General features: G+C 41.7%; 1 protein-coding gene across 3 annotated transcripts in view; it reads right to left on the reverse strand.

The window, feature by feature from the left end:
- Positions 1-23064, reverse strand: part of TMEM184B (transmembrane protein 184B) — a 157674-nt gene extending 134610 nt beyond the window's left edge. The window contains exons 1-2 of one of the 3 annotated variants that reach the window (XM_075833691.1): positions 22829-23064; positions 17286-17439 (exon numbers count right to left, since the gene is read on the reverse strand). In XM_075833691.1, coding sequence (XP_075689806.1) covers positions 17286-17336 — 51 coding nt within the window. In that variant the 5' untranslated portion in view covers positions 17337-17439; positions 22829-23064. Of the gene's footprint in view, positions 1-17285; positions 17440-22816 lie in introns of all 3 variants that reach the window. The other 2 variants (XM_075833690.1, XM_075833692.1) reach the window with 2 other exon arrangements.
- Between the last annotated feature and the right edge of the window lie 2890 nt (positions 23065-25954).

Below are 25954 nucleotides of genomic sequence, written 5' to 3' on the forward strand. Positions count from 1 at the left end.
GCTACATTTAAGGTGTTTGCAGTTCATCGACACCCCAGAAATGAAATCGCCGGGGTGTCGGTGGCTGCAATGGCAACCGGAGGCCTAATACTGGTCTCCCAGTATGCCTAGCACGGAAAACTTCCAGCCCCCGCCTGGAGGCGGGACTTGAAAGGCTTCCGTAGCCGCCGGAAAGATGGCGCCGGCTCTGGAGATGAGCCGGCGTCATCATCGGTGGATGTCAGCTGTATGTTACAGCTGACATCCACCTGTAACGGCAGGAACCGGAGCTAGCTCCGATCCCTGCCATTAACCCCTCAGATGCAGCGATTGGATCCGATCGCTGCATCTTTGTGGTTGCTAGCAGATCGGCAGCTGTGCCCTGCAATCGCACGACTGCTATGACACCAGCCGACCTAACAATTGCCTCCGGTTTGCCATTACGGAAGCCGATTAGGCCCCGCTCGGAGGCAAAGCCTAATTGGCTTGAGGTCAGTGAATGACTGACAGATCTAATACATTGCACTACGTAGGTATGTATTCGAAAAAAAAATCTGACAGTTGGACCTTCAAGTCCCCTAGTAGGACTAAAGGTAAAGCGTAAAAAAAAAAAAAAAAAAAAAAAAAATTTGGAAAAAAATGTGTAAAAAATAGTAAAAGTTTTAAGTAATAAAATAAAACACAATCACCCTTTTTCCCTTATCAAGTCCTTTATTATTGAAAAAAATAAATAAAACCATACATATGTGGTATCGTCGCGACCGTAACGGCTTAAACTATAAAAATACTATGTTCCTTATTCCACGCAGTGAACGGAGTAAAAAATACGAAAAAAATAATGCCAGAACTTGTTTTTTGGTCACTTTGCCCTACAAAAATTGAAATAAAAAGTCAACAAAAAGTCGCATGTATCCAAAAATGGTACCTATAAATTCTTTTTACAAAAGTAATTTTATTGTGCAAAAAGTTGTAAAACATAAAAAAGTGCTATAAATTAGGCATCACCGGAATCGTACGGACCCGCACAATAAAGTGAACATGTAATTTATAAACTAATGGTGAACACTGTATTAAAAAAAAAACCCATAAAAAACTATGGCAGAATTGCCGTTTTTTGGTCACCTTGCCTCTCAAAAAATAGGATAAAAGTGATCAAAAAGTCACATGTACCCCAAAATAATTATACCAATAAAAACTACAACTCGACCTGCAAAAAAAATCAGCCCTCATACCACTACATCTATGAAAAAATAAAATTAGTTAAGGCTTCCATATCTCAGGAAATAAAAAATATGCAGTTGTGCAGATCAGAGGGGAACATTTAGTGTTTCAAGAGGAGATTTATCGGGGCCTTAAAATTAGAGAACCAGGAAGGGGGGCCCCAAACATATCTGCTAGAAGCGAGGGTGCCCGTATTATACCAGGACAACACTTCCTAGCAAAATTCCCCAAACTGCAAAGGTGCGGTGTGTGGACCAAAAGGGGGATAAGTAAAGACACTGTTTATCAGTGAGACACCGGCCTGTGCAGAAATGATTGTGTCACAGCACAACACACATCTATGGATTATTTTATTGTTTACCCCATTATTATAGCCCTTGACTATGCCACGGATGTACTCTGCCCAGCTTAGATATAACCCACATTATAAACTGAAACACCAGTAAAACTCCAAACAAAACTACCACCAAACAAAATCCACGCTCCAAAAGCCAAAAGGCGCTCCCACCCATCTGAACCCTACAGTGTGCCCAAACAACAGTTTGCTTCCACATATATGGCACCGCCATAGCCTGGAGAACCCTTTTAACAATTTTTGGGATGTGTGTCTCCAGTGGCATAAGCTGGGCACGACATACTTGCCACTGAATTGGCAATTCTGGGGAAAAGGTTTACTTTTCCATAAATAAATGCGCTGTGTATGGTGCAAAGACCTGTGGGGTGAAAATGCTCACTACTCCCCTTAATAAATGACTTGAGGGATGTCGTTTCTAAAATGGGGTCACTTCTGGGGGGTTTCTTTTATTATTTCCTATCTGAGCCTCTGCAATTGTGAACCAATTCTGTGTAAATCGCCAAATTAAGCCTCAATTTCGTATGGTATTCTCACTCCTGAGCACTGTCAAATGTCCAGGCAAAAGATTAGTGCCCCATGTAGGGTCATTTTAAAACCGGGAAACACAGCATAATAATTAGGAGAGCTGTCTTGTTATGGTGGCACAAGCTGGGCACCACATATTGGCATATCTATTCAAAATTCCCCAGAGTGCACACTAATTTATGCAAAACACCTGCAGGGTTAACATGCTCACTACACCCCTAGGTGAATACCTTGAGGGGTGTAGTTTCCAAAATGGGGGTCACTTTTAGGGGATTTCCAGTTTTGTTCCTACAGGGGTTTGGCAAATGCTACATAGCGACCAGAAACCAATCCAGCAAAATCTGTAGTCCGAAAGCCAAATGGAACTCCTTCCCTTCTGAGCCCTGTCGTGTGCCCAAACAGCAGTTTATGACCACATATGGGGTATTGCCATACTCGGGAGAAATTGCTTAACAAATGTTGGGGTTCTTTCCGCTTTATTTTTTGAGAAAATTAAAAATTTTGAGCTAAAGCTACATCTTATTGAAGAAAAAAGGATTGTTTTTATTTTCACTGCCCAATTCTATGAAACACCTGTGGGGTCAAAATGATCACTTCCAAAATGTGGTCACTTTTTGGGCGTTTTCATTGTTTTGTCCCCTCAGGGGCTCTGCAAATGTGACATGGCCTCCGCAAACCATTCCTGCTAAATTTGAGCTCCAAAAGGCAAATGGCGCTCTTTCCCTTCTCAGCCCTGCCGTTTGTCCAAACAGCCGTTTATGACCACATGTGGGGTATTGTTTTACTCGGGAGAAATTGCTCTACAAATGCTGTGGAACTTTTTCTCCTTTAGTCCTTTTGGAAATTTAAAAAAAAAAATTAACTAAACCTACATTTTATTTGAAAGAATGTAGATTTTCATTTTCATAGCCTACTTCCAAAAATTTCTGCAAAAAAAAACAAAAAAAAAAAAAAACTGTCCAGTCAAAATGCTTGCTATACCCCTAAATAAATTTCTCGAGGGGTGTAGTTTCCCAAATGGGGTAACTTTTGGGGGGGGGGGGTGTTCCACTGTTTTGGTACCAAAAGAGCTCTTCAAAGTGGACATGGTGCCTAAAATATATTCTAATAGAAAGGATTCACGGTTTTTCATTTTTATTATTAGCAAACAAATCACATAACCCTTAATGCACCATGACGCAACTGTACATCATGGTTTGCCCTGCATTAAGGCACCATGAAGTACAGTTTCGTCATGGTGCTTTTCTGTCACCATGTCAAAACACATGGTGACAGAACAGCGACATCGGCTGTCATAGACAGCCGACAGTCACTGACTCGTCGGGGGAACAATCGCGGCACCGCCAGCGATCGCTGTAATTGGTCAGTCAGTAGAGACTGACCAATCACAGTATTGCAGCATGGTTACCCGGCTAGCCAAGCAGCTGTTGGCTACAGGAGGCCAAACAATGCCCGTCCCCGTCTGCCAAGTACGGCGGCCTCTTAAGCCCCGCCTGGAGGCGGGGCTTAAAAGGTTTCCGGCCGCAGATGAAGGATGACGGCGGGCTCAGAAGCGGAGTCTGAGCCATCAGCCGATGGATGTCAACTGTTTATTACAGCTGACATCCTGCTGTAACAGCAGGGAACGGAGCTAACACCTTAGATGTTTCCAGGTGACCGGCATCGCTGCGATGAAGTCGCACGGTTGCCGATCGTTACTATGGGAACCGGAGGCCAACAATTGCTTCCTGGTCTCCCACATACAGAAGCCTATTAGGCCCCGCCCGGAGGCGGAACCTAATAGGCTTGCTGTCAGTGAATAGCTGACAGCTCTAATGCATTGCACTACGTGGGTAGTGCAATGTATTAGAATAAAGATGACAGGTGCAGGTCTTCAAGTCCACTAGTGGGACAAAAAAAAGTTATAAAAAAGTTCAAAAATTAAAAAAAACTGCCTTTTTTCCTATAATTTGTCTTTTATTATAGGAAAAAAATGAAACCGTTAAAAAAAGTACACATTTGGTATCAGCGCGTCCGTAACGACCCAAACTATAAAACTAAAATGTTATTTTTCCCGCACGGTGAACACCGCAAAAAAAAATTAACAATGCTAGAATCACTATTTTTTTGATCACCATCCCTTCTAAAGTATAGAATAAAAAAAATGATAAAGTCGCACGTACCGCAAAATAGTACCAATAAAAACTACATCCCGTCCTGCAAAAAAAAAGTCCTTACACAGCCTTGTCAATGCAAAAATAAAAAAAAGTTATGGGTCTCAGAATATGGTGACAAAAATGTGTAATTTTTGTCACCATAAAAAAAACCTATATACATTTGGTATCGCTGTAATCATATCGACCCGCATAAGTAAAATATCATTTATAGCCCAGGGTGAACGCCGTGAAAATCCCCAAAAAACATTGTCAGAATTGATGGTTTTTGGTCCCCTTGCTTGCCAAAAAAATGGAATAAAAAGTGATAAAAAAAAAATAAAAAATAAAAAACGTACCCCAAAATGGTACCAATGAAAACCACAGATTGTCCCGCAACAAATAAGCCCTCACACAGCTCCGGTGGTGAAAAAAAAAAAAAATCAAAAAGTTCTCGTTCTCAGAATATGGCGACGAAAAATGTACAGAGCGTTCCAAAATCGGATAAGATCGGGCGCCATTTATCAGTGCGACACCGGCCACATATCTGCGGATTATTTTTTATTTGCCGCATTATTATACCCTCTTATGCCCCTGATGTTCTCCGCACAGATCACTTCTGAGCCCTGTCTTGTGCAGGCAAATGATAAATGCCTTGAGGGGTGCAGTTTCCAAAATGGGGTCACTTAATGGGGCTTCCACTATACTCTGGTACCTCAGTGGTTTTGCATATGCGACATGGTGCCCAAAAACCAATACAGCAAAATCTGCATGACAAATAGTGCTCCTGCCTTTGAGCCCTGCCATGTGTCCAAACAGCAGTTTATGACCACATGTGGGGTATTGCCGTAATCGGGAGAAATTGCTTTTCAAACATTGGGGTTCTTTTTCTCCAGTATCCCTTGTGAAAATGAAGACATTCTACAATTTAGTGGAACAAAATGTAGATTTTCATTTTCACGGCCTAATTTCAATAAATTCTGCAAAAGACCTGTGGGGTCCAAATGCTCACTATACCCCTAGATAGATTCCTTGAGGGGTGTAGTTTTCCAAATGGGGTCACTTTTGTGGGGTTTCCACTGTTTTGGCCTCTCAAGGGCTTTGCAAATGAAACATGGCACCTGAAAAACAATCAAGCAAAATTTGAGCTCCAAAAGCCAAATGGTGCTCCTTCCCTTCTGAGCCCTGCCGTGGGTCCAAACTGCAGTTTATTACCACATATGGGGTATTGCCGTACTCCGAAGAGTTTGCTTTACAAATGTTGGGGTTCTTTTTCTCCTTTATCTTTTGTGAAAATTGAAAAATCTGAGCTAAAATGACATTTTATTAGAAAAAAAAAACTTCGATTTTCATTTTCAGAGTCTAATTAAACAAAATTCAGCAAAATACCTGTGGGGTCAAAATGCTCACTATATACCTTAATAAATTCCTTGAGGGTGTAGTTTGCGAAATTGTGTCTTTTTTGGGGTGTTTTCTTTGTTTTGGCATCACAAGACCTCTTCAAACCTGACATGGTGCCTAAAATATATTATAATAAAAAGGAGGCCCCAAAATCCACTAGGTGCTGTGTTGCTTCGGAGGCCGGTGTTTCCATCCAGTAGCACGCTAGGGCCACATGTGGGATGTTTCTAAAAACTGCAGAATCTGGGCAATAGATATTGAGTTGCGTTTCTCTGGTAAAACCTTCTGTGTTACAGGAAAAAAAAAAAAAATGGATCAAAACTGATTTTCTGCAAAAAAACAAAAAAACAAAAACACATTTCTAAATTTCACCTCCACTTTGCTTTAATTCCTGTGAAACGCCTAAAGGGTTAAGAAACTTTCTAAATGCTGTTTTGAATACTTTGAGGGGTTCAGTTTTTAAAATGGGGTGATTTATAGGGGGTTTAAAGTGTATAAGGCCCTCAAAACCAGTTCAGAACGGAACCGGTCCCTAAAATAAGGTTTTTGAAATTTTCTTGGAAATATGAGAAATTGCTGCTAAAGTTCAAAGCCTTGTAACGTCCTAAAATAAAAGGACGTTCAAAAAACAATGCGAACATAAAGTAGACATATGGTAAATGTTATCTAGTAACTATTTTGTGTGGTATTACTATCTGTCTTACAAGCAGATACATTTAAATGTAAACAAAAAATTCTAATTTTTGCATTTTTTCTCCAAATTTTGGTGTTTTTCATAAATAAACACTAAATGTGTCGACCAAATTTTACCACTAACTTAAAGAGGCTCTGTCACCAGATTTTGCAACCCCTATCTGCTATTGCAGCAGATCGGCGCTGCAATGTAGATTACAGTAACGTTTTTATTTTTAAAAAACGAGCATTTTTGGCCAAGTTATGACCATTTTTGAAGTTATGCAAATGAGGCTTGCAAAAGTCCAAGTGGGTGTGTTTAAAAGTAAAAGTCCAAGTGGGCGTGTATGATGTGCGTACATCGGGGCGTTTTTAATACTTTTACTAGCTGGGCGTTCTGACGAGAAGTATCATCCACTTCTCTTCAGAACGCCCAGCTTCTGCCAGATCACGCTGTGACGTCACTCACAGGTCCTGCATCGTGTCAGACGAGCGAGGACACATCGGCACCAGAGGCTTCAGTTGATTCTGCAGCAGCATCGGCGTTAGCAGGTAAGTCGATGTAGCTACTTAAAGAAAAAAAAAACACTTGTAATTATATATATATATATATATATATAAAAAACAGAAAGCAGCAGCACTCACTAAGTGTAGATGTATAGGTGCCAAGCAAGTCGCCCCGATCCAAGGACAGAGCAATATAGAAAAGTAGAAATCTTGCAGCACTCCAAAGCCGACGTTTCAGACCAACAATAGGACCTTTATCAAGCATGCTTGATAAAGGTCCTCTTGTCGGACAGAAACGTCGCTGTTTGTTGGCTGAATAAAACCACCATCTTTTCACATTTGGAGTGCTGTAAGATTTCCACACACACATATACATATACACACACGCACTGTAGAGCTCTGTAACAATTAGTCTTCTCTCTGTCACCCTGGATCGCTGTGAAGGGGGATATATATATATATATATATATATATATATATATATATATACACACACACACACACACACACACACACACACACACACACACACGACCGTGAAGAAAAATGTCAGTCAACAACGAATCAAGTGTCAGTTTTTCATGGCTGTTTTGCATTAATGGGTCTCAAAATTTGAATCCATTTCCCGGCCGTCTGACCATTTTTAACCGGCATTTGCCATCCGTTTTTCACGGACGTTAAAAAAAATAAAAAAATAAAAAAGTATGAATTTTATTCATTAGGGCTTTTTGTCCCAACCCCCTGAAAACACCACAGTGCCCATGTAGATAGTGATGCAATACCACTGTAGATCGTGCCACATTATCCCCTGTAGATAATGCCCACTTAGTGCCCATGTAGATAGCGCCAGTGTCCCCTGTAGAGTGCCAATATAATGCCACAGTACCCATGTAGAGTGCCACACTCCCTGTATATAGCACCCCCATATACGGACAGTGACGTCAGGGGTTAACTCTAAAAGCGGAATCCCCTGCCAGAAGAGGGGAATCCTCGGCCAAGGCGCTCCTACTTCTGAGATGGGACCCATGCTTTGGTCAGATTATGCACCAGGCTTTCTGACATTAACATTTCCCAATTCCATACCTAACTTCCAATCTTGGAAGATTAACGATAATCTCTTGTGTAACGGGGTGTGCGTGTCGGTTCTTAAAGAGACGCTTACCACATTCTTTGCTGTCCATACTCATGACTACTCCCTTACCGCTATAGTGGGAGGCTCTGAAGTGCGTGGTTAGGGGTGTCCTTATACAACATGGGGCTCGATTGAAGAGGGAAAAGGGGATGGCTATTGCCCGACTACTCACACAGATACGAGATCTAGAATCTAGTCATAAACACATTCCATCTTCACAGGTCTTTTCGGAACTTACCACGGCAAGAGAATCATTGCGTTCTCTGCTTGATCAATCACATGCCAGATTCAGGTATCGGATGCGCAAACACTCCTACGAATTTGCAGACAAATGTGGTAAGTCCTTAGCGCGGATTCTACATCCCCGTACACAAGCGTCTTATATTCCTAAATTTACATCTTCCGCTGGTGTTGATGTTCGTGACCCGGTAGGCATCACTGAATGCTTCAGACAATATTATTCTGCCTTATATAATCTTAGAGTATGTTCACACGCACTAATTACGGACGTAATTCGGGCGTTTTTGCCCCGAATTACGTCCGAAAAATGTGCCTCGATAGCGTTGACAAACATCTGCCCATTGAAAGCAATGGGCTGACGTTTGTCTGTTCACACGAGGCGTATATTTACGCGCCGCTGTCAAATGACGGCGCATAAATAGACGCCCGCGCCAAAGAAGTGACCTGGAGCGTAATTGGAGCCGTTATTCATTGACTCCAATGAAAAGCAGCGCCAATTACTTCCGTAATGGACGCGGCGTTCAAGCGCCTGCACATACCGTTACGGCTGAAATTACGGGGATGTTTTCAGGCGGAAACATCCCCGTAATTTCAGCCGTTACGGACGCTGTTGTGTGAACATACCCTTAAGGGACATTCATGACATGCAGGCTGATGCATTACACGAAAAAATTGATAGTTATGTACAGGACACGTCACTGCCGTCTCCAGAGGCTGGGGATGCCTCAGGACAGGAGGAGGAGTTTTTGGACACTGAGGTGGAACAGGCAAATTAGGAACTCTCTCTTGGGAAAAATTTAAGAAATTGAAAGATCAACTTGCCCCATTTTTGACAAAGGTCTTTAATTCCGTGTCTTCCTCCTGTCCTTTTGCCCCTCAGTCTCTGGAAGCTCGAATAGCCCTTCTGCCGAAACCGGGTAAAGACCCCGCGACATGCGTTAACTTTAGACCCATCTCTTTGATAGATGTGGACGTGAAACTTTTTGCGAAATGGATTGCCTCTCGCCTCTCTCCGTTCTTGCCTGACTTGGTCAGGGATGACCAGGTGGGTTTTGTACGTGGCAGAGAGGCACGCGACAATACTAATAAAACCCTTCTTTTAACATAATATGGGTCAGACACACAAGGTACCTAGGTGTTTGCTTTGTGTTGATGCCGAAAAGGCCTCCGATAGGGTGCATTGGGTGTTTCTCCGTAGTTTCTTAACTCAGGTTGGACTTAGCTCTAACATGTTGAATAAGATCATGGCACTTTATCAGGCCTACAGCTCGAGTTCGAGTTAGTGGTCTTTTGGTCGGATTCCCTGCCTGTCATCAATGGTACAAGACAGGGGTAAAAAAAAAAAAAAAGTTTGAAAATAAAAGTTTCAAGTAATAAAATAAAACATAAATCACCCTTTTTCTCTTATCAAGCCCTTTATTATTGAAAAAAAATAAAATAAACCATACGTATTTGGTATCGACGCAACCGTAATGACCTGAGGTATCAAAATATATTATTTATTGCACGCGGTGAACAACATAAAAAAACTATACCAGAGTTTGTTTTTTGGTCACTTTGCGCTACAAATATTGGAATAAAAAGTGATCAAAAAGTTGCCCGTATCCAAAAATGGTACCTACAAAAGTATAGCACGTCTCGCAAAAAACAAGCCCTCATATAGCTCCGTCGACATTAAAATTAAAAAGTTATGGTTCTCACAACTTGGCGACAGAAAAAATACATTTTTTATAAAAGTAATTTTATTGTGCAAAAAGTTGTAAAACATAAAAAAGTGCTATAAATTAGGTATCGCCGGAATCGTACTGACTCGCAGAATAACGTTAACATATAATTTATAACGCATGGTTAACGCTCTATAAAAAACAAACTAAAAAAACTATGCCGGAATTGCGGTTTTTTGGTTTACCTGGCCTCCCAAAAAATAGAGAGTAAAAGGTGATCAAAAAGTCGCATGTACCCCAAAATGGTACCAATAACTGCAACTCGTCCCGCAATAAAAAGCCCTCATACTATGTCTAAGAAAAGAAAATAAGTTAAGGCTCCAATAAGTCAGGAATTAAAAAATATGCAGTTGTGCCGTCCCGAGGGGAACATTTCTTGTTTCAAGAGGCGATTTATCAAGGACCTAAAATTAGGGAACCAGGAAGGTTCCAAACATATCTGCTGGAAGCGACAGTGCCTGTATTATACCAGGACAACACTTCCCAGCAAAATTCCCCAAACTGCAAAGGTGCAGACGAAAAAGGGGGATAAGGAAGGACATTTATCAGTGCGACACTGGCCTGTGCAGAAAGGATTGCTTCACAGAATAACACATATCTATGGATCATTTTATTGTTTTTTTTACCCCCATTATTACACCACCTGACTATGCCCCTGATGTACTCTGCCCAGCTTACATGTACCCCCACATTATAAATGGAAACACCAGCAATGCTCAAACAAATCTACTACCAAGCAAAATCTGCTCTCCAAAAGCCAAGTGGCGCTCCCTCCCATCTGAGCCCTACATTGTGCCCAAACAGCAGTTTCCTTCCACATATATGGCATCAACATACCCAGGAGAACCCTTTTAACAATTTTTGGGGGGTGTGTCTCCAGTGGCATAAGCTGGGCATGACATATTTGACACTGAAATGGCATATCTAGGGAAAAATATAATTTTTTAATTTACACCATCCGCAGCACATTCATTTATGGAAAATACCTGTGGGGTGAAAATGCTTTGGTCCCACAGGCGCCCAGAAACCAATCCAGCAAAATCTGTACTCCAAATGGTGCTCCTTCCCTTCTGAGCCCTGCCGTGTGCCCAAACAGCAGTTTATGACCACATATGGGGTATTGCCGTACTCGGGAGAAATTTCTTTACAAATGTTTGGTTCTTTTTTTCCTTTATTTGTTGAGATAATGAAAAATGTTATTGAAGAAAAAGGATTGTTTTTATTTTCACTGCCCAATTCTAATAAATTCTATGAAACATCTATGGGGTCAAAATGCTTAGTAGTTTCCAAAAAGGGGTCACTTGTGGGGGGGGGGGGGTTTCCACTGTTTTGTCCGCTCAGGGGCTTTGTAAATGTGACATGGCCTCCACAAACCATTCCTGCTAAATGTGAACTCCAAAAGCCACATGGTGCTCCATCCCTTTTAAGCCCTGCCGTGTGTCCAAACAGCCGTTTATTACCACATGTGGGGTATTGTTTTACTCGGGAGAAATTGCTTTACAAAAAAAAAAAAAATAATTCGATAAACCTACATTTTCACGGCCTACTTCCAATAATTTCTGTAAAAACCTGTGCTGTCAAAATGCTCACTATACCCCTAGATAATTTCCATGAGGTGTGTAGTTTCCCAAATGGGGTCACTTTTGGGGGATTTTCACTATTTTGGCACCGCAAGAGCCCTTCAAACCTGACATGGTGCCTAAAATATATTCAAATAAAAATAAGGCCCCAAAATCCACGAAGTGCTCCTTTGATTCGGAGGCCGGTGCTTCAGTCCAGTAGCACGCTACGGCCACATGTGGGATATTTCCTAAAACTTCAGAACCTGGGCAATAAATAGTTGTATTTCTCTGGTCAAACTTTGTGTTATAAAGAAAATTGGATTAAAAATTAATTTCTGCAAAAAAATATGAAATTTGTAAATTTCACCTCTACTTTGCTTTAATTCCTGTAAAAAGTTTAAAGGGTTAAGAAATGTTCTAAATGCTGCTTTGAATACTTTGAGGGGGTGAAGTTTTTAAAATGGGGTGACTTTTTGGGGGTTTCTAATATATAAGGCCCTCAAAGCCACTTCATAACTGAACTGGCCCCTGTAAAAATAGCGTTTTGAAATTTTCTTGAAAATGTGAGAAATTGCTGCCAAAATTCAAAGCCTTGTAACGTCCTAGAAAAAAAAAAAAGGATGTTCAAAAAACAACGGCAATGTAAAGTAGACATATGGGGGATGTTAATTAGCAACAATTTTGTGTGTTATAACTGACTGTCTTACAAGCAGATACATTTAAAGGGAATGTGTGACTAGAAAAAAAAAAAATTTTCTCTTTAGTTAAACAGTTATTATATACATGATTAGACATTGTTCTAACTTTTTTAATATTTTCACAAGTCAGGAAATATTATAAATTAGATTCTAATTTATAACATTTCCCTGTGCTGGTCACTAGAGGGAGCAATTCCCAAAATTGCAGTATTGGCATGTGGTAAAGCAACCACATTGCTTTATGCTGCAAAATTGGAGAAGACACACTCGCTCTAGCGTCCTCAAACAATCCTCAACAAGATTACAGCAAGCCACGCGTAATCTCACGAGATTACGAGATTTTGTTTCCCTTGCTGGAAATCTCACAGAAAAGAGTCAGAAGTGTCAGGATTCTGAATACACATGACATCCAGGCTGGAGGTCATGTGTATTCATTATCAGGACACTTGTGTATGTGGCTGCACATCGTTCTAGTAAGAACACTATGTGCTGTGTAAATTATTGGAGAAGAGTGCATGACGCTGACTGGTCACTGATTGGACAGCGTCATACACGTAAACACGCCCAGTTAAAAACACAATACACGCCCAGTTGGACATACGAAAAAAAAAAAACGCCCAGTTGCCCATTTCAAAGCTCATTTGCATATATATATATAAAATAGCTCATAACTTGACCAAAAATGAACGTTTTTAAAAAAAAAAAAACAACAACTTTACTGTTCTACGTTGCAGCGCCGATCACATGCAATAGGGATTTGAGAATCTGGTGACAGAGCCTCTTTAAAGGGAATGTGTTGCCAGCAAAACAGGTTTTGGTTTTTTTTAATTAAACATTTAGTGTGTAGGTGATTAAACATTGTTCAATTTTTTTTTCACGAGTCAGGAAATATTATAAATTAGATTCTAATTTATAATATTTCCCAGTGCTGGTCACTAGATGGAGCTATTCCCAAAATTGCAGCATTGCATGTGGTAAAGCAACCACATTGCTTTTTGCTGCAAAATTGGGAAAAAAGCACTCGCTCTTGTGAGCTCTGAGAATCCCCCCCTCCTTTATCCTGGCTAGTGCCGGGATAAACGAGGGGATTGAACGGTCTAACCTCCTACACTGTGTGTCGCCATTTTTTGAGCTAACACACAGTGTAGTAGGTTTACATACAGTAGTAAACACACACAAACACGAACATACATAGAAATCTCTTACCTGCTCCTGCCGCCGCGGCTCCCTCCGGCCCGTCCGCTCCGTCTGCTGCCGCTGGTCCAAGTGCACAAGTCCGGAAGCCGCGACCGGAAGTAGTAATCTTACTGTCCTGCCGTGACTTCTGGTCCACAGAAAAATGGCGCCGGACGGCGCGCATTTCAAATTGGACTGTGTGGGAGCGGCGCATGCGCCGTTCCCACAGACGGCATACACAGAAGTGGATGGGACGGGCCCCGTTCGCAGTCCCTATGGGACTGTGGCTGCCGTATTCCATGTCTGTATGTGTCGTTAATCGACACATACAGAAATGGAAAAAAAAAAATGGCAGCCCCCATAGGGAAGAAAAAGTGAAAAAATAGAAAAAAGTAACACACAAATAAATAAAAACGTTTTTAATAAAACACTAACATTAAACTGACATGAAAAATTTTTTTGTGGTGACACTGTTCCTTTAAGACTCCTTCTAAGCCTTTGATTGGTTCAGGACTAAACATATTGTCATTATATGCTATTGGCTAAATTAAATCCAAATTAACGTTATATTGTAAACATTGTGAATGATTGGCTGGAATCAAGCTGCTCCTACTTCGAAAGATATTGTGATGGTTTGATGAATAAACGGCAGGGAAGGATTTTGAGCATGGTCCCTTGTGTCATCTTTTCTCAGAGAGAGATGTGAGATAGAGATATATATATCTCTCTATCTCGATTACCTATGATTTAGCACTGGATAAGTCACTGGAGGGCGGGTATCGGTTGACATACCCAATACAAATTTCAGTCTAATATATTTTGGCCCATCATTGAGATAACATTCACACTTGGGTTTTGTTGCAGTATGTTTTCTTTCAACCAAAAACATATAATCATGACAGACCAGTCAATAAATTATATTCATTACTGGAATCAAACTGATGCCAAAGTGCATGTGAATTTCTTCCATTGTGGTAAACGAGTAACAGATTTTAAAAAAAAATGTTTTTTTAAATCTAACTAGAAAATACTAATGTCAGGTTGTCATCAATGTTAAAATTAGTCAATTCTTAGAATGCTGTGGGAGCTATAGACCTATCTCGCTCTTGAATTGTGATGTGAAGTGGTGGGCTAAAATTCTGTCTCTTCGCATTCAACCAATATTGCCGAAACTAATTAATGAAGAACAGGTGGGATTTGTGAAGGGTCGAGAAGGTAGACACAATGTGAGCAGGGTGTTGCATGCAATATGTCAAATAAGGCGTCGGGGGCACTCTATGGTTCTCCTTGGTACTGACGCAGAGAAGGCATTCGATAGGGTCTGTTGGGAGTACATGAGAGCTACCTTATTTAAATTTAACTTTCCTCCTGTGTTTATTGAGGCTATATTTTCTCTATATACTTCCCCATCTGCTAGAATTCAAGTGAACGGTCCTTTGTCAGACTATTTTTCTATTACAAATGGAACACGCCAAGGTTGCCCCTTGTCCCCGTCTCTGTTCTGTATGGTGATGGAGACATTGCTTGCGAAATTAAGACAAACCGTTGAGATTGAAGGATTGAAGGTGGGGAGTCATAATCATAAACTGGCAGCCTTTGCGGATGATTTGCTATTGTTGATTACAAATCCACTGGAGGCCTTTCCAAAAATAATAGACGTCTTTAGTGAATTTGGAGAGTTATCTAACTTTAAGATTAATTACGATAAGTCGGAGGCCTTGAGCATTAATGTACCGGTTGGTCAGCTCTTGGTTCTGAAATCTATGTCGCCCTTTAAATGGCCTTTGCAGGCTATTAAATACCTGGGGATAATGATTTCAGCTGATGTGTCCCAGCTTTTCGAACTTAATTTTAAACCCCTTCTCTCCAAGATCCATAGATATATTTCTCAGTTGAACATACCTTATGTCTCTTGGATAGGACGAAAAAATTTATTGGCGACTTATGTGCTCCCACAGATCCTGTATATGCTGCAGAGTCTACCTATTGAGATGCCAAATAGCTTCTTTAACAGTTTCAGGAGTATTTTTGTTAAGTTCTTGTGGAAGGATAAACACCCCAGGTTGGCTTATCGGCTCCTCACTCTTAAAAAAAAGCAAGGGGGAATGGCATTGCCTGATTTAAAGACATACTACGAAGCGGTCCAGTTGTCTAGATGGTCACAATTAGCTAATTTGTCTATAGGAGCTCTTCATCTGGATATGGAAAGAGCGCTCCTTTCGGAGGATTTGGCTCACTTGCTGTGGGTGAAATTACCATTACCTCCACCAAAGGCACTGGTTAGTGTACTGACCAGGGGAATGCTTAGAGTTTGCCAGAAATCGGGTGCTTTGGCCATGTCTAGTGGAAATCTTTCTTCATTGGCTCCATTGGCTGTTTTACCACATTATGTAAATAAAACGCATAGTATGAGTTCTTCAATGTGGCGGACACTTAAAACTTATAAAAGTAGCGGAGATTTTAGGGGTAGCAGATCTACCTGAATTGGATGTTCTTAGGACAAGACTTAAGGGAAATGATCCGAATTCTCCTACTCATAAGGTTAAAGCCCCCTTTCTACATCAACTTAATTTTAAATCAGTATGTCATAAATTTTTGTCAGCTAACCTAAGCTCATATCCGGATCCTACGTGGCTTGAAAATTATTCTCTTACCCAATACCCCGACTAAGCCTCTGTCTAGGATATATTCTGGTCTCCTCCTACAAAGAGCTCCATCTAAACCACATTTCATTAGAGAATGGGAGGTAGAGCTGGGCTCCATTTTCTCGCAAATGGAGACTGATACGATACTCTCTTACGCTCACGGGTTCTCTAGATGTGTGAGGTATCAAGAAAATTCGTATAAACTGGTGACGAGATGGTATAGGACACCTGCTTATCTTTATAGAATACATCTAGTTGGCACGGATGTTTGTTGGAGATGTGGCCTGGAGACAGGGACGCAGGCACACATATGGTGGTCTTGCCCTAAAATTAAGACTTTTTGGAAGGAGGTGGAAACAGCTATAGGAAAGATAACAGGTAATAATATCCGGTTAACTCCGGAGTTGGTTCTGTTGTGGTTACCAGTGAAAGATTTTACGCCTTCGAAAAAGAATCTGATTACTTTTCTGGTTGCCACTGCAAAACTTCTAATTCCCTTGTATTGGAGGAAAACAGATCCCCCTACGATAGAGGTCTGGTGGTCTAAAATGCATCAACTATATAGACTTGAGGAGTTGGTAGGCTGGAATACTTTCACAAGGGACAGCTTTCTTAAGACATGGCTACCATGGAAGCAATATTTAGGAAAATTTTCCTGAAATAACTCTGGTGGCCCTGTTGTGATAAGGTAAATTAATATGAGGGGACTACGGGATGAATAACTTCTACACCATGATAATGGATTTATTTTGACGGAAGAAACTAGGGACGTAGCAAAGTGTTGACATTACAAAATTTTTTCCGCCATCAGGGAGACTGTACATGAATGTAAATGAATGTATATTTTTTGTTTTGTATCTACCCTTTTATGTATTATTGTTTTCTTTCCTATATTTTGTGTTGATGTAAGCGCACAGTAGGTTATTGATATTTGACCTGTAATGCATACCTCTGATTTTTTTCTTTCACAATTTATTTCATGAAGATGTGTCGGGAATTATCCCTTTCGCTCAGAGACAATCTTACTAATGATATTATGATTCATGTAGCCTGCTTCATTGTAAGAATGTTATTACGATGGATGTATGGAATGTTGTTAATTGTTGTTTTATATGTCAATATCCTTAATAAAAGAGAATTTATAAAAAAAAAAAAAAAATTAGTCAATTCATTTTATCCATGTCCAATTTGCCAATCTCCACATGAACGTAGTGTTATTTATGGAGGACACACACAAGGGACCACAGAAATAAGGCATCAAATACATTATATGAATAGACGTGTTGTCTATTCATATAATAGACGTAGGGGCTTACCTTTGATCTTGGGTGCTCAGCTAGTTCCCACAAAGCAAGCAAGAAAGGCATTAGTTACCCATGCCAAGAGCAGATTCTGAGACTGGAGTACTTCAGGGCCCCATCACTGGCGGCCAAAGTATGCCCCTTTTGTAAGGCAGGTGCTTTTTGGTACCTACACAGAGAAAATATATACAAACACAAGAATACAAAAGTTATAGAAATCCAGCTGAAATAATAACACGTTAGAAAATGACATTGGTGCAGGTCTAGGAGATGGATGCCCCCTGATTTAAAGAAGCAGAGCTGAATGGTCACTGACGCCACCAATGTCAATACGCATGACTGACAGGCCACTTATTATAAGAAGCTGCTCAATTATAAGACAGTCAGATTACGGGGCAAATCACAACTAATGGAAATGCCAAGAATCTGATGTTTATTTCTGAAATACTCAAATCTAATTTTTATAAAATTATTACTAAAATTATAACATAACAGGCAGTTCTCAAAATAACAAAGAATTTGTCATACTTGTTTGCCCACAAGAAATATCTGTGCATGTGCCCTTTTAGGGTATATGGAGGTAAGAGGGTCTCCCCCCCCCCCCCCCATCAGGAGCACCCCCTATGACCAAGAGTGGAGAGTGTAAGGCCGTTGGGTGAACTGAGCAATTTCTTAGGTCACAACCTTCTTGAAAGACTTCTCCAGAAAGATAAAAAGTCTGAAAATAACTGTACCAGATATAATACGACTTTTCACAGCGAGGCCAAAGTCAAAGTTCTTGTCCATACAGAGCAGATTTGATGCAAATCCATGAGTGGATGCAAAAAACAAACAGACGGAGTATACATCTTTACATTACTTTTTAGGATATCTGCATTGTGTGAACCAGGCCAAGGAGCCACAACTGTAGATGGGGGAGGGATTGTAGGTAATTCCAGTTACAACCACCTCCATAATGTCTCTGAGACCAGCACTCTGGGAGTATATCAAAAGATCAGACCTCATCTATAGAGCTCAGTGGGCATATAGTACAGGAGAATCCCTTTAACTACCGGTCCCATTTTGCTCCATACATAACAATACATTTGAATACCTACATATAAATAATCCCAAATCATAGAACTCAAAAGGCAAATTCCTCAGACAAAGAATGAACATTTTCCAGCCAAACATTGAAATATTAAATATTCAGTAACCCTTATCTTTTTCGTGATGTGTTCTGTTCACATTTAAAGAGGTTATCCGGGACCAAAAATTGATTGGGAGTTATATTTTTATGTGAAAAAAAAGATCACTTAATAATGTACTTTTATTTTCAATTCTGTACCAAATCATGCAGTTCAAACCCAGTGAATTGTTCCCGGAAGTCCTGTAGTTTTCCTAATATTGACAACACGCCCCCACGTGATTGAGGGCTTGCTTCCTGTGCTGTTCGTGTCGGCGTGTTATCAAGTGTATGGGTATGTGCACCCGTAGTGACCAAAAACGTCTGAAAATACGGAGCTGTTTTCAAAGGAAAACAGCCCCTGATTTTCAGACGTTTTTTGAGAAACGCGCGTTTTTCGCGGCGTTTTCTACGTCAGTTTTTGGAGCTGTTTTCATTGGAGTCTGAGAAAACGGCTCCAAAAACGTCCAAAGAAGCGTCCTGCACTACTTTGACGAGGCAGTAATTTTACGCGTCGTCATTTGACAGCTGTCAAACGACGACGCGTAAATTACAGGTCGTCCGCACAGTACGTCGGCAAAGCCATTCAAATGAATGGGCAGATGTTTGCCGACGTATTGTAGCCTTATTTTCAGACGTAAATCGAGGCATAATACGCCTCGTTTACGTCTGAAAATAGGTCGTGTGAACCCAGCCTATGACTGCAAGGGGCTGGCACATTGCCGATCTCTGCAGTCCCCGAGTAGAGCATCAACTAGAGCTCAGCCCGGGGACTCCGGCACTGCTCCCGACGTCACTGTCCATATATGAACAGTGAAGTTGACAGCAGTGCTGGAGTCCATGGCAGAGCGCCAGTTGATTCTCTTCTCGGGGGCTCCAGCAATAGAAAACCCCGGAAATCACTGTCCTTATATGATGGGAGCAGTGCTGGAGTCCCCGGGCAGAGAACTAGTTGATGCTCTGCTCAGGGACTCCAGCGACAGGCAATGCGCCAGTCCCTTGCGGTCATGCGCTTGATAATACGCAGACACAAACGGCACGGGAAGCAAGCCCTCAGTCACACGGGGCTGTGTCGGCGCGTCATTGATATTAGGAAAACTACAGGACTTAGTTCAAACCCAGAGAAGTGGTGCCGGAACTACACGATAATTAAAAATAAAACAACATTAGTAAGTGACTTTTCACATAAAAAACCCAAGCAATATTTGGTCCCCAGATAACCACTTTAAGGCCTCATGCACACGACCGTAAAAACTCCCGTTATTACGACCCGTAATAACAGGCTCATAGACTTCTATTGGCCACGGGTACCTTCCCGTTTTCTTACGGGAAGGTGCCCGTGCCGTTGAAAAAGATAGAACATGTCCTATTTCAGGCTGTAAAAACAGCACGGACAGCCCATAGAAGTCTATGGAGCTCCCGTAATGACGGGTGACTACGTGTGCGCACCAGTCATTACGCCAGCGTTGCTATGCGACGTCCGTAAATAGTCACTGTCCAGGGTGCTGAAAGAGTTAACTCATTGGCAGTAACTCTTTCAGCACCCTGGACAGTGAATTCTGATCAGAATATAGAGCAACCTGTAAAAATAAATAAAATAAAAGACGTTCATACTTACCGAGAACTTCCTGCTTCCTCCAGTCCGGTCTCCCGGCCGTTGCCTTGGTGACGCGTCCCTCTCGACATCCGGCCCGACATCCCTGGATGACGTTTCTGCCCATGTGACCGCTGCAGCCAATCACAGGCTGCAGCGGTCACATGGACTGCCGCGTCATCCAGGGAGGTCGGGCTGGATGTGAAGAGAGGGACGCGTCACCAAGGCAACGGCCGGGTAAGTATTAATTTCTTTTACTTTTATTACAGAAAGGGCTGTCCCTTCTCTCTATCCTGCACCGATAGAGAGAAGGGGCTGCCGATTAGTGCAGTGCTATTTTGCAGCCAAAAACGTGCCCGTAAATACGGGTGGAATACGGGTGACACCGTACCCATATTTACGCCAGTATTTACGGGTGGGAAAAAATACGGTCGTGTGCATGAGGCCTTAAAGAGACTGTCACCACATTATAAGTGCCCTATCTCCTATATAAGGAGATGGGCGCTGTAAAGTAGGTGACAGTAATGCTTTTTATTTAAAAAAAAACGATCTTTTTTCACAAAGTTAGGAGCGATTTAAGTTTATGCTAATGAGCTTTCTTAATGCCCAAGTGGGTGTACTTTTACTTTCGACCAAGTGGGCGTTGTACAGAGGAGTGCATGACGCTGACCAATCAGCATCATGCACTCCTCTCCATTCATTTACACTGCACTAGCGATATAGATATATCGCTATGTGCAGCCTCATACACAAGCCCTAACATTACTAGTGTCCTGATAATGAATACACATGACCATCTAGCCTGGACGTCATGTGTAATCAGAATCCTGACACTTCTGACTCTTTTTTTGTGAGATTCCGGCAAGTGAAACCAAATCTCGTTTAGCACCGAGATCTCGCGAGATTTCGTATCCGTTGCTGGAATCTCACAAAAAAAAAAGAGTCAAAAGTGTCAGGATTCTGAGTACACATGACGTCCAGGCTGGATTTCATGTGTATTCATTATCAGGACACTAGTAATGTTAGGGTTTGTGTATGAGGCTGCACATAGCGATATATCTATATCGCTAGTGCAGTGTAAATGAATGGAGAGGAGTGCATGATGACGATTGGTCAGCGTCATGCACTCCTCTGTACAACGCCCACTTGGTCGAAAGTAAAAGTACGCCCACTTGAGCATTAAGAAAGCTCATTAGCATAAACTTAAATCGCTCCTAACTTTGTGAAAAAAGATCGTTTTTTTTAAATAAAAAGCATTACAGTCACCTACATTACAGCGCCCATCTCCTTATGTAGGAGATAGGGCACTTATAATGTGGTGACAGTCTCTTTAAGAGGCTCTGTCACCAGATTATAAGCGCCCTATCTCCTACATAATCTGATCGGCGCTGTAATGTAGATAACAATGGTTTTTATTTTGAATAACGATCATTTTTGAGCAAGTTATAGACAATTTTAGATTTATGCTAATTACTTTAATAGACAACTGGGCGTGTTTTTACTTTTTACCAACTGGGTGTTGTACAGAGGAGTGTATGAGGCTGACCAATCAGTGACCAATCAGCGTCATACACTTCTCATTGTTCCAGCCCATTGTTACAGTGTGATTTGTCACCGATTGGTCAGCGTCATGCACTCCTCTTCACAACGCCCAGTTGGGAAAAAATAATAATACGGTCCGCAATCACAGACCCACTTAGTTCTATTGGCCGCGGACGCCTTTCCGTATCGCTATGGATAGGTGTCCGTGTCATAGAACTGTTCCGGAAAAGAAAGAACATATCCTATCTTTTAAGTTCTACGGTCTGTGCTCCCATACTTTGTATGGGAGCACGGGCCGAAAAAACTGGCTGCGGCCGGCCGTGCCCGCAATCGTGGGCCATGATTACAGGTACGGCCGAGTGCATGATGCCCATTTTCGGGCCGTGCTCACATACTTTGTAAAAAATGAAAAGTAGGACATGCTCCATAATTCACGGCACAGACACCCTTCCGTAGCGATACGGAAAGGTGTCCGCGGCCAATAGAACCGGGAGGGTGTGTAATTGCGGATCGTATTGCGATCCGCAATTACAGATTTTTTTTACGGTCGTATGCATGGGGCCTAAAGCAAAGTTTTATAACTCTACAACAAAATACAGGCGATCAGATGACCGTTATATGACACGTGTGAACGCAGCCGTACTCCTGTCGTATCCACTCTTTTGGCATGGACATAAAATCTTTGCTTTCCTTATGCGTCTGTATTACAGCTCCCTGTACTATCTGGACATTTAGAATTTAAAAAGGGATTGAATCCAGTCACGTGACGGCAGGAAAACCTTTCCCAGAGATGTTGGTATATTTTTCTAGCTTTCCTATGAGGAGATCTGATCCAACTTTTGGCGCGGAGGCGTAGCATGCGCATGTGAATAATTTGTCAGGCGTTCAGAGGTAAGGACACACCTGCACTGCTTCCTCTATGCAGGAAAGTGGGAGGGACAATATAAACCCCACTAGACTCATCTACATAACCAGAGCAGCTCCCTGGAAGATTCCACAGATACCCAATATGGCAGCACCCAAATAGCACGGCCAAAACACAACAAACTTCGTCCCCCTTGCAGCTGAGGTGAAGGGGTTCGAGTCCATCCACGGTACATGGCAGCGCAACAGGCGGGGTCACATCGAGTCAGCCAATCACAGTCCAGTATCCACGGCACTCAGGTTCCTAAAGACCCCCATATAAGAGCGCCAAGATATCGTACGCCAATCAGACGGACGCCGTTACTCGGACTAAACCCTCACCTGAGCCCGCACCTTGTCTGTCTTCACCTTCGTCAGCAGAAGCACTGGTCATCCGGCTTCACCGCAGAGACGTTCACTTCACACCGGGCAGCGTGCTAACAAGAAGCAGTAATCGCACTGCGGTACCGGCCACGAACTACTCATACAGGAGATAGGCAGCAGTGTGATGCGCTGCTCCAGATCCGCTATTCCGCGCATGCGCCGCAAGCTGGCATCCTAGCCGTGCCCGCCTCTATGTACACGGCGACGTCAGGGGAAGAGGGAAATGTGTGGACGTACCTTGTAGTCTCCGCCCATCTGCATGGTGGGGCGTGGCGAATGTGTGACGTTAGTTTCTATTTAAAGCGATGTCCACGTTGCTCGGTCTGTGCCGTGAAATGTAAATAGATTACACTAATGTAGTTATATGGCCAGACAGTCAGGCTGCTTGTGTTTATTAGGATGATTATAATAATGGTCGGACAGTCAGGCTGCTTGTGTTCATTATGGATGATTATAATAATGGCCGGACAGTCCGGCTGCTCGTGTTTATTATGGATGATTATAATAATGGCCGGACAGTCAGGCTGCTTGTGTTTAATATGGATGATTATAATAATGGCCGGACAGTCAGGCTGCTCGTGTTCATTATGGATGATTATAATAATGGTCGGACAGTCAGGCTGCTTGTGTTTATTAGGATGATTATAATAATGGCCGGACAGTCAGGCTGCTCGTGTTTATTATGGATGATTATAATAATGGTCGGACAGTCAGGCTGCTCGTGTTCATTATGGATGATTATAATAATGGTCGGACAGTCAGGCTGCTTGTGTTTATTAGGATGATTATAATAATGGCCGGACAGTCAGGCTGCTTGTGTTCATTATGGATGATTATAATAATGGCCGGACAGTCCGGCTGCTCGTGTTTATTATGGATGATTATAATAATGGTCGGACAGTCAGGCTGCTTGTGTTTAATATGGATGATTATAATAATGGCCGGACAGTCAGGCTGCTCGTGTTTATTATGGATGATTATAATAATGGACGGACAGTCAGGCTGCTTGTGTTCATTATGGATGATTATAATAATGGTCGGACAGTCAGGCTGCTCGTGTTTATTATGGTTGATTATAATAATGGTCGGACAGTCAGGCTGCTCGTGTTTATTATGGATGATTATAATAATGGCCGGACAGTCAGGCTGCTTGTGTTTATTATGGATGATTATAATAATGGCCGGACAGTCAGGCTGCTTGTGTTCATTAGGATGATTATAATAATGGTCGGACAGTCAGGCTGCTCGTGTTTATTATGGATGATTATAATAATGGTCGGACAATCAGGCTGCTTGTGTTTATTATGGATGATTATAATAATGGTCGGACAGTCAGGCTGCTCGTGTTCATTAGGATGATTATAATAATGGTCGGACAGTCCGGCTGCTTGTGTTTATTATGGATGATTATAATAATGGTCGGACAGTCAGGCTGCTTGTGTTTATTATGGATGATTATAATAATGGTCGGACAGTCAGACTGCTCGTGTTCATTATGGATGATTATAATAATGGCCGGACAGTCAGGCTGCTTGTGTTCATTAGGATGATTATAATAATGGTTGGACAGTCAGGCTGCTTGTTCATTATGGATGATTATAATAATGGCCGGACAGTCAGGCTGCTCGTGTTTATTATGGTTGATTATAATAATGGCCGGACAGTCAGGCTGCTTGTGTTTATTATGGTTGATTATAATAATGGTCGGACAGTCAGGCTGCTTGTGTTTAATATGGATGATTATAATAATGGCCGGACAGTCAGGCTGCTCGTGTTTATTATGGATGATTATAATAATGGCCGGACAGTCAGGCTGCTTGTGTTCATTAGGATGATTATAATAATGGTCGGACAGTCAGGCTGCTCGTGTTTATTATGGATGATTATAATAATGGTCGGACAATCAGGCTGCTTGTGTTTATTATGGATGATTATAATAATGGCCGGACAGTCAGGCTGCTTGTGTTCATTAGTATGATTATAATAATGGTCGGACAGTCAGGCTGCTTGTGTTTATTAGGATGATTATAATAATGGCCGGACAGTCCGGCTGCTTGTGTTCATTAGGATGATTATAATAATGGCCGGACAGTCAGGCTGCTTGTGTTCATTAGGATGATTATAATAATGGCCGGACAGTCAGGCTGCTTGTGTTTATTATGGATGATTATAATAATGGCCGGACAGTCAGGCTGCTTGTGTTTATTATGGATGATTATAATAATGGTCGGACAGTCAGGCTGCTCGTGTTTATTATGGATGATTATAATAATATTCGGACAGTCAGGCTGCTTGTGTTCATTAGGATGATTATAATAATGGTCGGACAGTCAGGCTGCTCGTGTTTATTATGGATGATTATAATAATGGTCGGACAGTCAGGCTGCTCGTGTTCATTAGGATGATTTATAATAATGGTCGGACAGTCAGGCTGCTCGTGTTTATTATGGATGATTATAATAATGGTCGGACAGTCAGGCTGCTTGTTCATTAGGATGATTATAATAATGGTTGGACAGTCAGGCTGCTCGTGTTCATTAGGATGATTATAATAATGGTCGGACAGTCAGGCTGCTCGTGTTTATTATGGATGATTATAATAATGGCCGGACAGTCAGGCTGCTTGTGTTCATTAGGATGATTATAATAATGGTTGGACAGTCAGGCTGCTTGTATTCATTAGGATGATTATAATAATATTCGGACAGTCAGGCTGCTTGTGTTTATTAGGATGATTATAATAATGGCCGGACAGTCAGGCTGCTTGTGTTTATTATGGATGATTATAATAATGGTCGGACAGTCAGGCTGCTTGTTCATTATGGATGATTATAATAATGGCCGGACAGTCAGGCTGCTTGTGTTCATTATGGATGATTATAATAATGGTCGGACAGTCAGGCTGCTTGTGTTCATATGGATGATTATAATAATGGCCGGACAGTCAGGCTGCTTGTGTTTATTATGGTTGATTATAATAATGGTCGGACAGTCAGGCTGCTTGTGTTCATATGGATGATTATAATAATGGTCGAACAGTCAGGCTGCTTGTGTTCATTATGGATGATTTTAATAATGGCCGGACAGTCAGGCTGC

The sequence above is a fragment of the Rhinoderma darwinii genome, chromosome 7 (assembly GCF_050947455.1).
Source record: "Rhinoderma darwinii isolate aRhiDar2 chromosome 7, aRhiDar2.hap1, whole genome shotgun sequence".
Lineage (NCBI taxonomy): Eukaryota > Metazoa > Chordata > Amphibia > Anura > Rhinodermatidae > Rhinoderma > Rhinoderma darwinii.